We start from the raw sequence: 14,213 nt of genomic DNA, 5'->3' as shown, positions 1-14,213 counted from the left end.
TCAGACGGAGAAACACGGGTTGGGGTATGGTTGTGGAGGATTTGTAAGTCTACAGTATGGAATATTTCATCTAAGAGGTTGCCACTGGAAATGGTAAGGGGACAACCCCAGGAGTTGTTTTGGGCGTTAAGATCTCCTAGGAGGATCAGTGGATAAGAAAACTGAGAGAGTAGGTCAGGAAGATCGTTTTGTATAGGAGATAATTTGAGAGAAGGAGATAGATATATGCAGAGAATGGTTGCTTTTAACGGGGATGCTATTTGTACGGTTACTGAAGGTATTGAGGTGGATAGGTTAATTTTTTTAGTGGGAATGTGTTTAAGAACTCCTAAACACACGTTGTAGTGAGGATGTGTAGGATTAATGTTGAAAAACCAGTTATACTTATTGAAAGGAGTGTTAGAAAGAGAGGGAATGGCTTGAGTTTCTTGTAGGGTGATGATGCTGGGGTTATGCTTGGTTATGAGGAGTTTTAATTCATCTAGGTTATTTTTCATGCTTCTTATATTCCAGGATAATGCAAAAAGGGGTTGTTGGCTAGAGGAATTTTGTGAATTTTGGGGATCGCCCGAAATAGGAAGGGCAGGGGATTCAGATGTGTAATTGGAGGGAAAAAGCGATGAAGGAATAAAGGATCTTTCTAACTAGGTTTTTTCTTTTTCGTACTACGGATGGAAATGTAGGAAGGAGGGATTGTGGTGATGGGGTTGGGGATATGGGGAGAGGAAGAATTGAGGGTGTTGGGGGTGGGGGTGGGGGAGGTTGGGTTTTCCTCTTCCGAGGAGGGAGAGCCCTTATTCCCGCGGGCTCGCTTGCGGGTGATGGAAGAAGTGGTGGAGGTGGTGGAGGCCGCGTCTTCTGAGTCGGTCAGAGTTGTGTCGGTTTCCGATTCTAGTGAGTTGTCGTTTTGTTCTTGTTTGTCATTATTTTGGTTCAGTATTCTTTTAATCATTTTACCTTGTTCTTTTATTTGTTTTCTCAAACTGTCCATTGATTCTCTTAGTGTTTTGATAAGTTCTTCTTGTTGCTGATTTTGTGATTGTAGAATAGCAATAAGTACGTCTTTTTCGTCTTGCGTCGTTTGTTGTGCGTACGTAATTCGTTGTTGGACAAGGGAAGGAGTTACAGGCAAACTAACAGATCTGCGGGCTTCTCCGTAAGAACAGTTGTTATCTACTTTGTACTTAATGACTGCTTCTTCTTGTAGGTAGCGGGGACAGGAACGGGAGAAGGCGTTATGTGTTCCTTTGCAGTTGATGCACACGGGGTCGACGGGGCAATCTCCGTGGGCAGGTGTACCGCAGTTGGCGCAGGCTTGAGCTACCTTGCAGCTCATCTTGGTGTGTCCATAATGAGCGCAGTTGTAGCACATCATGGGTTTTGGGTAGTAAGGTCGGGTAGAAACTTGCAGGGCACCGAGACGGATGAATGACGGGATCGAGGTGGTGTTTATACGGAGCAGGAAGATGTTGGTCGGCACTAATTCACTGTTCACTTTACGTTTGAATCTACGCACAGAAATTACGCGTTGATCCTTCAGTTCTTCTAAAATTGTCTCGTCACTAACGTCTTTCAAGTCTGGGGAAAAGATTACACACTGAACACTGTTCAAGGTCGTATGGGGAGTCACTGTCACACTAGTCCCGTCAATGAGTTTGGAGAGGGTTTGTAGCGATTTAAATTGTTTGGAACTACGGGTCTTAATTAGGAGTTTTTTGCCGTTGTCAATAACTTTGCGGGGTTCGGAAAGTTCACCAGCAAGGGAGGATAAGGATTTACCAATGACGAAAGGGTTTTTTTGGGAGGAGAGAGCCGTCGGTTGTTTGTAGGACAAGGAACTTCATGTCTCCGTGGTCATTGTTCTTGTCCATGTAGTCTGGTAGGGTCCTCTCATTTCGGGAGGGCCCGCCGAGAGGGGGAAAATCCCTCTCGTAGGAAGGTGGGCCTGGCATTGTAATGCCGGGCTCAGGAAAACAAAAATTATAAGTCCTGTCAGTCGTAAAAATAAATGTAAACACACTACACTTAAAGAATATCACCACGACACACCACCTACACTAAACGAGTCTTTTTTCTCACTTAACTTGTCTCTTTTTTAATACCAGCACACAAAAATTATGAAATTGCCAGGGCCTATCTTTCTCTAAAGCTCTTAAAACTAGCACCACGGCACAAAAGTCACGCACGCACCACGGAGAGGTATAGAACTTCTGGATTAGTTTTTAGCACAGGTACACTGGGTAAAATAAAAACACCTGGTAGGACACTATACAGCAACACAGGAAAACCGCACAGGTACACCGCGTAGAAACCACTGCACAGCAGCACAGGGTAACAGCAACAAGTCGCACTACACACTGTACAGGCACAGAGAAATCTCACTACAACAGGTAACACTAGGAACACTGGTGAAGCACTGAACCGGGAGTACAAGCAGAACACGTCTGTTCAGGTTGACTGTCGTAGCAAGAGTGCATGCGCTGCAACGAGCTAAACAGCTAGTTCGCCCGAGTAAGATTGCCCCCCACGAGTTTCACCCATTTTCGCACGATTTCTACATACCCTTCACCAACAAACTGACCCGAATTGTTTGCTGGGATGCGACGATAGCAGCGAAGCAATTCAATCCTGTATCAACGACAGGATCGACATGGAAGAACGGTGCAGAAGGCTAAAATCATTCTTCAGGAAGAATCAACGGAAGGACGCCAACCCGCTTAACGAATCATCACTTCTGGAAAATTCAACGCTCGCGTTTGGACGGCCAAACGCTCCTGATCTTCGGTTGCCAAAAATCGAACTGCCAACGTTCGATGGGGATTCTACTAAGTGGTTGTCGTTCCGCGTTCATTTTGTATCAATGATCGACGCTTCAGCTGAGTTACCAGCCATTGCTAAACTCCAGTATCTGCTTTCTTCATTGAAGGGCGAAGCAGCTGTACCTTTTGAACGTGTGTCATTAACTACAGAAAACTACTCTGTAACTTGGGCATCGCTTCTTAAGCGATACGACAATACACGGATGTTAATTCGCGAGTACTGGTGGAGGCTACATTTTCTTTCGGGAGTCGAAGCAGAAAGTGTTGATGGTTTAACAACGTTAGTGGACGAATTCACACGAAATGTGAATGGTTTGGTGAAACTACAAGAACCGGTCGACACTTGGGACACGCCTCTATCTAACATGCTGTTGATGAAGCTCGACAATGAAACCATCCTAAAGTGGGAAAAACATTCGGTACAGTGCAAACAAAACAAGTACAGTGAGCTGATCGAGTTCCTGCAGGATCGAATTCGTATTCTGAAATAGAGTAAGGGTTTCGCATGTAAAAGGGTGGCTCCGACCAAGGTTGCCGGCACGCATCGTCTTCCTGCAGCACGGAAGTCTGCAGTGCACCCATCCAGTTCTCCTGCCTCACATCTAGCCAAATGCCCGTTACAGTGTCCGGAATCTCATCTGTTACAGTTTTTACGAGCAACGATACGCAGCAAGGGCGGGACATAGTGCAAAAAGAGGGTCTATGCTGGAACTGCTTGAGCAACTCTCACCAAGTTCAAGCTTATAAATCGGACTATTCCTGTCGGCCGTGTCATAAACGTCATCACAGCTTACTTCATCAAACTTCACCGTCGAACGTTACGCTGGCGGCTAATGCAGACGATGAAATGGTTTTCCTCGCGACTGCGTTAGTATACATCGTTGACGATTATGGAATGAAGCATGAGGCAAGGGCGCTGCTTGATTCGGGTTCGTTTTCTTTCGAACTTAATTTCGGAGTCTGTTAGTTCGATAACGAACCGTTGTTGAACCGACCACGCGAAGGAGTGATCGATTCGGAGATCTCCGCGCAGATTACTGGCCTTGTCAGAGTTGCTTGAATCGGGCGGCTAACCTTTTTTCCTGGATAACCTAGAGAAGTTTTTAGCGGCGGACTCGCACTTCACTAACTCGGCGTGGACAACGGGAATGCCGTAGCTCGATCAGACGATTAGCCTTTTTTCCTGGATAACCAGGAGAAGTATCTAACCGTGGTTCTTGCTTGGCTTAATTTCGCCTAATTCTTCCGACGGAGTGGGGAGACACCAAAGTGCGGGACCAACATCCGGAGGGAAGGCAAAGGTAAAACTTTCCCGATTCTGTATGGATACCCAAACAATGAAACACAAGCTTCTTCGTTGAGGTCTGGATTACAAGTCGCTTTATTCTCAAAAAATCCTGCCTTACACCTGTTTACAGTTACAGTCGAATCGCTCACCGTTTGCTTCGACTCATGAGCTGGCTGCTTCGATTTGCATACCCTTTCCATCGAATGCGCGACATAACGACCGAATCACATACCTTTACCATGGAATCACGTGCCGATATACATGGATTTTTGATTGTTCCTGTATAAAACATGTGATGTAATGAATAGCCCGGTTAGGCTGTCACCATTAGAAAACATTCTGTTGGTATTTTTATACGAATAAACGGCTAATAAACCATAAATGGCAAGAAAATGTGTCGTACAATACCAACATCGAACAGTAGCGATAAACGTAGCGAGACTTTCTTTTCTAGCTGGAGTTCATTGGCGATCTATACATTAAACTAGCGGAAATGAACGTGTTCGAATGGCAAAGAAATTCGTTGAATTCTTGGAAATAGTTGGTATGTATCGTTCATTTTTACTTTGACACAATATGTAAAACACGCGTAAACTAGTTTAAAATATTGCTTTCTATTTCTTTAAATAGTTAATATTATCCGTGCGTTATGACGATAAGAAAAAACTATTATTTTGAGAGAAACAGCGTATTTGAAATGTTCTAACATTTCCTAAACCATAGCTACCGGCACGTGATTCCATAGTGACGGCATGTGATTCGACCAAAGTGTCGCTCATTCGATGCTAATGGCATGCAAATCGAAACAGGCAGCTCGTGAGTCGAAGCAAACGGTGAGCGATTCGACTGTAACTGTAAACAGGTGTATATACTAAAACAATCCCGAAAGTAAGGTTGTTGGAATGAAAGAAAAGGTTCGAAAGAGATAGCATTCTTTTTACCTGGAGTAACATAAACCTATAGCGTCGTTTACTCTATTCGCGAATGATCTTTCCATCACTGCACTACGGATAATACGAGCGTACCTTGATCTTCGCGTTGATCCCTTTTTATGAAACTAAATGCGCTCTGATAATGTATGTGTTAGGCTCTTTTCCGGTGTATGTTTTTTACTCTTGTCTTATCACATGGCCTGAGTTTATTTAGGATTTGCTGATGTCTGGATAATTTCGAGCTGTTTTATGACATGTCCTTACACGTTACCATTGTTTATCATAGTTTCATTTTTCCTTTTGGTACGAGGCCTTTCTGTGAGTTTAGGTTTTTCCTAAATAATATTTGCCGATGAGAATTTATCCTAAACGAAAGATATTTAGTTATCTTAGATAGTTTAGTTTTTCATCTAACTCTTGCATGCCTGTCATTTTAGCTCAATTTTATTTTGTCGCGTTCGCAACATTCCGCCCCTCGTAAAACTACAAGTTTTACCAAATAAACGCGGCGTATTACTGCCAAGATAAAATTCAAATACTCCTTTTGAGTTAATTTTCCTAGTACTTTAATCAATTGAATTGTTTCAACTCTCATTATACGACTCCTGATTGTAATTGCACGCATTCTGCCGTTGACAGTTCATCGATGCTTGCAGACGGTTGTAGAAACGATTTAAAGTTGTTTAGCCGGTGAGGATGCGTTGGTGCTCGTAGGTTGTCGCGGCGATGACGAAGGAGGTGATAGTTGTGAGGCATAATTCACTGTTGTTTGCACATTGGACTACTCGTAGGGCTGCGCTCTGGGCGTTGAAGCTCAGATACGATTTTGATTGACACGATTATCAAAAATCTCTACAGGATAAGAGATGTTGTAGTTGCTCGTTTATTTCACACGTCGTCGTCTTAAAACACGATGGCTTCAGTTGGGCGATTTCTCAAGTGGCTACGATGTGAAAAATAGTCGTCATTTTGATGCTGGATTTTAAGATTTAGATATCGATAGTTGAAGATGCATTGTAATCAGCTGGTCGACCAAGATTATATTTTAGACCGCAGTAAGGCGTTATGCGGAAACTATTGTAGACTTGGGTGTTGTTCAGCTCTGATTTAGTTGCACAGAAGAAGTGATTCTCTCATCACTTTGTATAGCAGGTTTTTCATCTTGTGGAGATCTCAGCATCTTGATTTCTCTTACCATCAGACTCGGCCCATATGACCAAACAGTAGTCTCTCAATGGCGTTAGCAAGACATACAGCATTTGTTCGACCTTGAACGTTTGATAGTTGAACATTAGCTAGCTTTCTTCGAAGATTATAGTTGTGACTTTGCACACTCTTTGAAGTTCCACTTTTTTGTTGAGATAGCCAATTTCGTATCTAAGCACTAGCCAACCGCATATTACCGCTTCGTAGTTCCCTTCGACGTTGACCGTTGTCATCTAATTGTTGATAGCAGACCAACTGTTTCTGCCGGATGAAGAATGACGCTCTGAAGACTTCTCTGATGCAGGTTGAACTCAGACGTTACTGATGAAAATGCGTTGCTCTTACGCGGGTGCGTTGCAATTACCTGACTTTTAATATATAGATAGTCATAGTCGATTTTTCGAACGTTTGAGCTAATCTCTTCACTTCTACTCTTTTAGATAACTAATGTGTATTTTTTCTCGCAATGTCCATTTGACGATAGTTTTCTGCTTTGAATTTTTGAAAGTTAAAATACTTGAACGTTTCATTTGTGTCGATTTGATTTGATAAATTTTCTTGTCTCCTTATATCATTTGTGGCATGCAAAAGGCTATTTTCTATTGCGAATAGTTTGTTGGTTGCTGTTGAATTTGGATAATTAGTATAATTAATTAATTTGCATGAAAATATTTTGAATTGTTATTGCATGAAAAAATAAACAACACTTGACAACACTACGAGCAGAGAGTATAAACCAGACGCCAATGTAAGAAAAGTGAACTAGAGTAATTGAATTATGTACAAATCTGACGATTGAATAAACATTACAAAAGCAACTTCCAAACGCATCACACATATTCAATTATCCGCTCCAGTTTTAGAAATTCCCAAATATCACAAGTTTCCTCCCTTCACGACCGGTGTAATTTATACATAATTAAATTACATAATAATGTAATTTATAATCAGCGGGCTTCTCACTAAAGAAATGGGCGTCGAACATACCGGCTGCGCTTGGAACACCTTGATGGCGCAATAATAGATTAGATGATAATAACGAAATAGCACAGTATAAAAGTTTAAAATGTTCATACGCCACTATACCTATTCTATCTTGTAAAACTACTATCCCTCCGTAACTTAAAAAATAACCAGACTCACATCCCTTCCAAAAATGTAAAACCTCTAAGGATCTAAACTTTCTAAGAAACTCTGATGGAAGCTTAATGCTCATAAGTTTTTCAGAGATTTCTATTTTATCGCACAAATTCCATTTCTTAAATGGAGCTAGATAATAATTCATTGGCAGCATTTATAGCAATCTTATTTTTAATGAACCAAATTCGCAGCGATTTTGCCAATGCGCTTGAGGCGTTAGACAGCTGGCTTTCTTCGGACTCTAAATTATCCACATCCGTGTACTCCTCCTATTCGCTGTCTTCATTTAGTATGGATGCTTCCGAGGCAAACTGCCACTCTTCATCATCTTCTAAATATTCCGCTTCTTCATTTGCCAACGATGTACTACATCCTTCGTCGTTATCCACATAGTAATAATGTCCGACGATGTTATCCGCTTCCCCTGCCAACATAGCCATACAAACACCCTTTAGTTTGTTACATTATTTACCTTTTTACTATTTAATATTGCAACCTACCTTGTGCAAATTCATTTCTTGGTCTCGCATTTTGTTCATCCTCCAATTCACAATCACATCTTTTCTCTAGATTATTGCGTCTCCTGTAAAGCGCGCCACTTTTCTTCCACTTATTCGTAAACGTTGTGTTCGTTCGCGGTAGTTTTCGGATATGTTTTTTTTTTGTTGCTGTGATAAATATTTACCGTCGTTTGTGTTGCTTGGAAGTTCGCAGGTAACAGAATTTATTTTTCTTAGTGCACTTAAATTTAATACTTTTATTCGTGTGAGCGCCCCTGCACTAATCCTGGCTACGCGAGTGCCCCAACTTAACGAAAGCACGATCGTCCCCACTGACATATGTTATACAAAACCCAACTGACATCTGTTATGCAAAACCCAACTGATATTTTATAGCAGGATTATAGCGTTTTTCGAGTTCTTTTAGCTAAATCTCGATGCTTAATCTTGCCTTAGAGAGCAGCAGATTTAGCTAATTATAACAGTTCGAACGCGTGGTTTCACGTAGCTTTTTCACCCATTTCCTTCGGATCCAAGCTGTCATAGGCCAGAGGCGCTATGGCAGCGCAAATCAAAACAAAGCAAACAATAACACTCGGATTAGAATGTGATATGAATGAATGATTTTTTATTTATTCAACAAACCAAACCAACAAACATGAACGATGTTTCTTTCTCTCCGTTGCACTCATCGTGTTCGTCAGGGTTCCTTTAGGGGAAAAAAACAAGACGGTGAGTCTCAACTCATGGTGCTCTTCGTCGTACATGAAATGCTGCACCATACCTACGCTCTCGCAGAAAACATGTTACGGGAAGCGGCAAACACCAATTGATCGTCACAAAGTGAAGCTCCAGGCTACCGCAGCTCACACACGAACAATCCTAACACCATCTGCATTCAAACACCGGGTCATGCGCCTCGGCTTATCCGTGCGCGTGGAACGTCCTCCCTCCATCACATTCAGAACACGACTGTCGCTCAGCGTGCTCAGGGCAGAGCCAATAAGGAAAGAGAGAAGCAGAAGTTTGCAGGGGTGTCCAGACGGTTTTAAAATGCGCGCTGCATGCCAGTACCAAAACGGCGCGCGAGAAACAGTTCGAGCGCCCCTGCACACGTTTTTTTTTTTTTATTTTGTTTTATAGAGGCTTTGTGCCTTTTGGCTGACATTCGCCTCTTTGATTTAACATACAGTAACTTATTAATTACTTCAATTTATGCCCTTATTCAGTTCATTTGTTATTCAACTAAATTTCTTTGTACAGGTTTATAGCTTTTAGAAAATTCAAAACGTTACGTTCCCTTTCCTCCGTATTTGCAAGGATTTCGTCTATGTTGTTCCCTATTTTGTGTAACTTCCTTTCCTCGTTATAACCTGCACAGTCTGCAAGGATATGCCTGATTGTTAGAATTTCTCCACAGTAGGTACATTTTTCGGGATTAGATTTAGCTACACGATAGCCATGTGTAAGTCGTGAGTGCCCAATTCTAAGCCTGGTCAGGATGGCTTGCTCATGATTATTGGTTGCTTGAACAACGTATGGGGCCACAGATATTTTAATGAATTGGAGCTTGTTTTCGTTTAGGTTCCACCATTCCTTTTGCCATGCTTCTACTATTCTTTTTTCAGCCCATTTGATCATGTCTTTCCTAGATAGATCTTCTTGATGTCCTGTATCTTGTTCCCGACCTTCATTTGCTGCCCTGTCAGCTTCTTCATTCCCTTTTATGCCACAATGGTTAGGAATCCAACAAAACGTGAGTTGTAACGAGGACGCAAGATTTTCTAACATCTGGACGTACGGGTCCTTCGATCTTCCTCTTTCCATGGCGGCCAAGACACTAGCGCTATCGGTGAAAATAGCGTTAGGTTTGAAGAAATCCGTTGCTTCTTCTGCTGCTAAGATCATAGCAATCGCTTCAGCAGAAAATATACTAGTATGATCGGCTAGTTTTATGGAACATCTTTCCATGGAAGATATGATTCCGCATCCTGCACTGCTTTCTGCAACAGATCCATCGGTATAGATGTGGTGGTGATCACGATATTTTTTGTGCAGTAGTTCGTTGAAGATTTTGGTAACGAAGGATGATCTGGGAACAGCTGCTAGTTCTTGCTTCATAGTCCAGTCAATTGAAGGATTCCGTTGATCCCATGGTCGTTCCCCAAATCTGCATTGTTTTGTGATGCGTGGTATCCGATGATTCGTCAACTTCATGAATTCGCTTTGAGCTCTCTCAATAAAAGCGTTGGATGAAATATCTTTCTCCAGTAGACGACCCGCAACTGCAACTAATCTCTGAGTAATGATATGAGAGAAAGGAAGCTGACCGCTTTCGCAGATCAATGAGAGAGTGGGACTAGTGATATAGGCCCCGGTAGAATGCCTCAAGCTAGCGTGATAAAGTGGAGCTAAAGTTTTCTCAAATTTTAGTTTATTAATCGATACTATTTCAATTCCGTATAGCAGCTTAGGAATGAGCCATGCTTTAAGAATTCTTATTAATACAACTCGATTTGCCCGATGTTTTCCATAACCTAACATTTTGAACAGATTGACCCGATTTTTAGCGGTCTGTTTGGTGTAGTTGCAATGAGCGATGAAGGATAATTTAGCATCAAAAATAACACCTAGAATTGTGGCTTTTGTGACGTTTGGTATGATTGTTTTGCCATATTTGATGGACGATGGTTTGTGTCTGTGGCTTTTTTGACAGATATGTAAAATCTTACTTTTTTCAGCAGATATTTCAAATCCAGTCAACTTGGTCCATTTTTGTAGTCCATTGATTCCAGATTGAAGATTTTTTCTACATTCACTAACTGATTTGGACATTGAGACTAACATGACATCATCTGCATATAAAAATGGTTTTATGATTTTGGGAATGTGTTGATATAAAGATTCCATACAAATCAAAAAGAGTGTTGGAGATATAATAGCTCCTTGAGGAACTCCATTTTCTAGACTCTTTGTGTATGATAGTTTAGATCCAATGAGTACTTTGAAAGATCGATTTTTGAGAAAATCGCTTATGTATGCCGTTAACCTACCGTTAAAATTCCATGCTTGTAGTTGTTCGAGGATCTTGTATCGCCATGTTCTATCGAATGCTTTTGATAAGTCGATAATGGCACAGTCCATGTGCAGGTTTTCATTTGTTGTTTTCAACAATAATTCTTCAAATGAAGCAAAATATGTGGTAGTACCTCGCCCTGCTCGAAAAGCATGTTGTGATGAACTCAAAAGATTTCTTTTATCGAGTTCAGTCATCAATCTTCTATTTATCATCCGTTCTAGAACCTTGCTCGTGCAATTCAATAACGATATAGGACGATAGTTTTCTGCTTCATGATGTGGTTTATGAGGTTTTTTAATTGGAATTATGTAGCTTATTTTCCATGTGTCCGGAATTTTTCCAGATATCCAAATGTCGTTATAAATTTTCAGAAGTGTAACTTTGCCTTGTTCCGGAAGGTGTTTTAGTAATGGATAGCCTATCTCGTCTGGCCCTGCTGAGTTTCCCTTACTTTTGTCTAAGGCCCACAAGAGTTCCTGCATGGAGAACAATTTGTTGTAGGAATGTTCCTCGGTTTCATCAAACTGAATGTTGGATTTTTCTTTTTTCTTTTTTTGAATTTTAAAACGCTTTGGATAGATATCTTCGGAAGAATTTTTGAAGAAGATATCTGCGAAGGTGTTGGCTACTTGGATTGGATCTGAGATAGTATTTTCTTTATTTAGTATGATGGGGGATGGAGATTTCTTTTTCCCGGTAAGGAGGCTAACTTTTTGCCATATTTCTTTAGAGGACATAGATGGGTTTATTCCTCCAGAAAAGCTTGCCCAGGAATCTAATTTGGACTTCTTTATCGCAGCTTTGGCATGTACGTTTGCTTCCCTATATTTTTCTGCTAGTATTCCGGCGAAAATGTTGTTATTATTTTTGCTAGCTTTGCGAAATTGTCTAAGTGCTTTGCGTCTCGCACGAATTGCAAAGGCAACTTCTTGATTCCACCAAGGTACGTTTCTTAAGCTAGGTAGGCCTTTAGTACGTGGTATGCTTGTTTCTGCTGCATTTTTAATCAGCCCACAAAAATTATGAACTTCCGGTAACGATGCCATTCTAGCAAGGGATTCAGAGATTTGGTATTGATATTCGTCCCAATTTGCTTCGTTATATTTCCATTTAGGTCGAGAGGAATATTGAGGAAGAGAAAGCCTGCTGTAGATTAGTGTGGGATAGTGGTCGCTGCCATGGGTATCTTTCAAACAAGTGAGAGTAAATTGAGAAGCTATAGAAATATCTGTGACACAATAATCTAGAATAGATGTAGTCCCGTTTGAGGGATTTATCCGGGTTGGGTTTCTATTGAAATAAACATGTAGATTGTTCGTAAGGAAAGTATTTTGAAGCATTTTACCTCTGGTATTGGTGGTGTTACATCCCCAACATTCATTTTGAGCGTTAAGATCCCCCACAATTATTAGCGGTTTGGGTAGTTGATTTATAAGCAAGTGCATTTCTGTATTTAATTGAGAATAATCTGACTGGTTTGGTGGTAGGTATAAGTTGAGTATTGTAGCTTCTATTGGAGTTTTTATTCGTATAGCAATAGCTGAAAAGGTGTTAGATATTTTAAGAGATTTGAAAGGAATATGCTTAAGTATTCCAATCCCTACGTTGTGATGTGCGATGTTCCCTGTCCTGAATCTCCAGGTATAATTTTTTAAAGCTCCGGCAGTAAGCAAAGGAGGTTTCATTGTTTCTTGTAATGCAATAAATGGTGGTGCGTGTTTTGTCAAAATTAATTTTAATTCGTCTAGGTTTTTACTCATGCTTCTTATATTCCAAGTAATAGCAAACAATCGTGTATTATTGGATGATATCGGATTAGCTGAGGAAGACATTACATAGCATTTGTTGAAGTTTTGTACCAGGAAAAATAAGGAGTCTATACTGGAGATTTTATCTTTTTGTTTTTGAGTTTTTCTTTTTTGTTGATCTGGAGTGGAGGGTGGAAATTGTTGAATCTCTCAATGATTTTGTAGGTGGGTTTAGCTCATCCGGTGAGAAATTTGCATTTCTCTTGTTTGGGAACAAAGATTCATTCGTGTCACTGATAAATGAACTATCTTCTTCTGAGTCGATTTCTGTTACTTGAGTATTTTTGAGTGCACTGCTCGTGGTTGCCTTGTCCATGGGTATCTGGGGTGTATTTTGCTTGGTAACAATTTCTGTTAAAGTCTCAACTTGTTTTCGTAGGCTTTCAATAGTCGCAGTTAGTTGCTCTATTATTTTGTCTTTTGCATCCACAGTTTGAGCTTCGACTATTCTTTTTTGAATAGTATTAGCCCATTCAGTTGGTTTTTCTAGCTCATAAAGAGCACGTGCTTCCTTAAATGTACAGCTTTTATTTATTTTTATTTTTATCACTTCCACTTCTTTTTGGTAAAACGGGCAGTTTTTATCCAGGGCATTGTGTGCACCTTTGCAATTTATGCAGTTTACGGTGTTTGTACATTCCCCATGGGCTACACTACCACATTTAGAACATGTTTCGCTTCTTTTGCAATGTGTTTTGGTGTGGCCGAACTGTAAACATTTACCACAGCGCATGGGACGTGGATAATACACACGTGTAGGTATCCGTTCGACACCTATAAAGATGTATTCAGGTACTCGAACAGCGTTCATAGTAGCTACAAATGTATTTGTTGGAATCGATACACCGTTTACTAATTTTGAGAATCTGTATATGTCCGTCACATTGTCTCCCTCGAGATGCTTCAAAATCTCTTCATTGCTCATTTTACCCAATGTACTGGCTGAAAAAACGAATTTCACACTGTTTAGGGTTGGATGGGGCTCGATAACGATTTGGTCTCCGTTTATTAATTTCTTTATGGTTTGTAGTTTTTGAAAAGAGGCTGCTGATCGGGTTTCTAATAGAATTTTTTCTCCAGCCGAGTCAAGAGGACGGCCTGTTTCAATTTTGCCTGTGGCTTGTTTTATAGTTTCACTAATTATCCATGGATTATCAGGGAGTTTTTTGTTTTCAAGAGATCTCAGAATGAGAAACCTCTTTTCCCCATATTCATCTCCTTTATCCATCCATTGCGGGATAGATCTTCCTCTGTGTTCCCCATTTGAGATAGGGGGAAAGCCTGCTAGGCCTACTGGAGGCCTAGCCATAGCTTATCTACTATCCCGTCTAACGGGAGTTTTTGCTATCTCTTTCTATCTACCAATTTCTCCACTACTGATGCTGTGAGGCTATCTACCTTACCCTTACACTTTATCCACAGCACGCACTGCTCTGATCAG

General features: G+C 40.8%; 1 protein-coding gene across 1 annotated transcript; it reads right to left on the bottom strand.

The window, feature by feature from the left end:
• Positions 1–632: 632 nt before the first annotated feature.
• On the bottom strand, positions 633–3,503 carry LOC118504240. The gene is made up of 2 exons (XM_036038503.1): positions 3,346–3,503; positions 633–1,838 (listed from the first exon to the last, which is right to left on the bottom strand). Exons 1-2 carry the CDS (start codon positions 3,501–3,503, stop codon positions 641–643), a joined length of 1,356 nt encoding a protein of 451 aa, XP_035894396.1. The 3' UTR covers positions 633–640.
• Between the last annotated feature and the right edge of the window lie 10,710 nt (positions 3,504–14,213).

This window comes from Anopheles stephensi, chromosome X (genome assembly GCF_013141755.1).
Source record: "Anopheles stephensi strain Indian chromosome X, UCI_ANSTEP_V1.0, whole genome shotgun sequence".
NCBI classification, from domain to species: Eukaryota; Metazoa; Arthropoda; class Insecta; order Diptera; family Culicidae; genus Anopheles; species Anopheles stephensi.
Note: the sequence above shows the minus strand (reverse complement) of the source record. Positions and strands in the feature narration are given on the sequence as shown.

Bases quoted from the DNA above. Each gene is read 5' to 3' on its own strand.
- LOC118504240 (XM_036038503.1), bottom strand. From the start codon at position 3,503: ATGTCCCGCCCTTGCTGCGTATCGTTGCTCGTAAAAACTGTAACAGAT. The intron at 1,839-3,345 runs GTCGGAGCCACC...GGAGACATGAAG, and splicing joins GATGCGTGCCGGCAACCTTG to TTCCTTGTCCTACAAACAAC.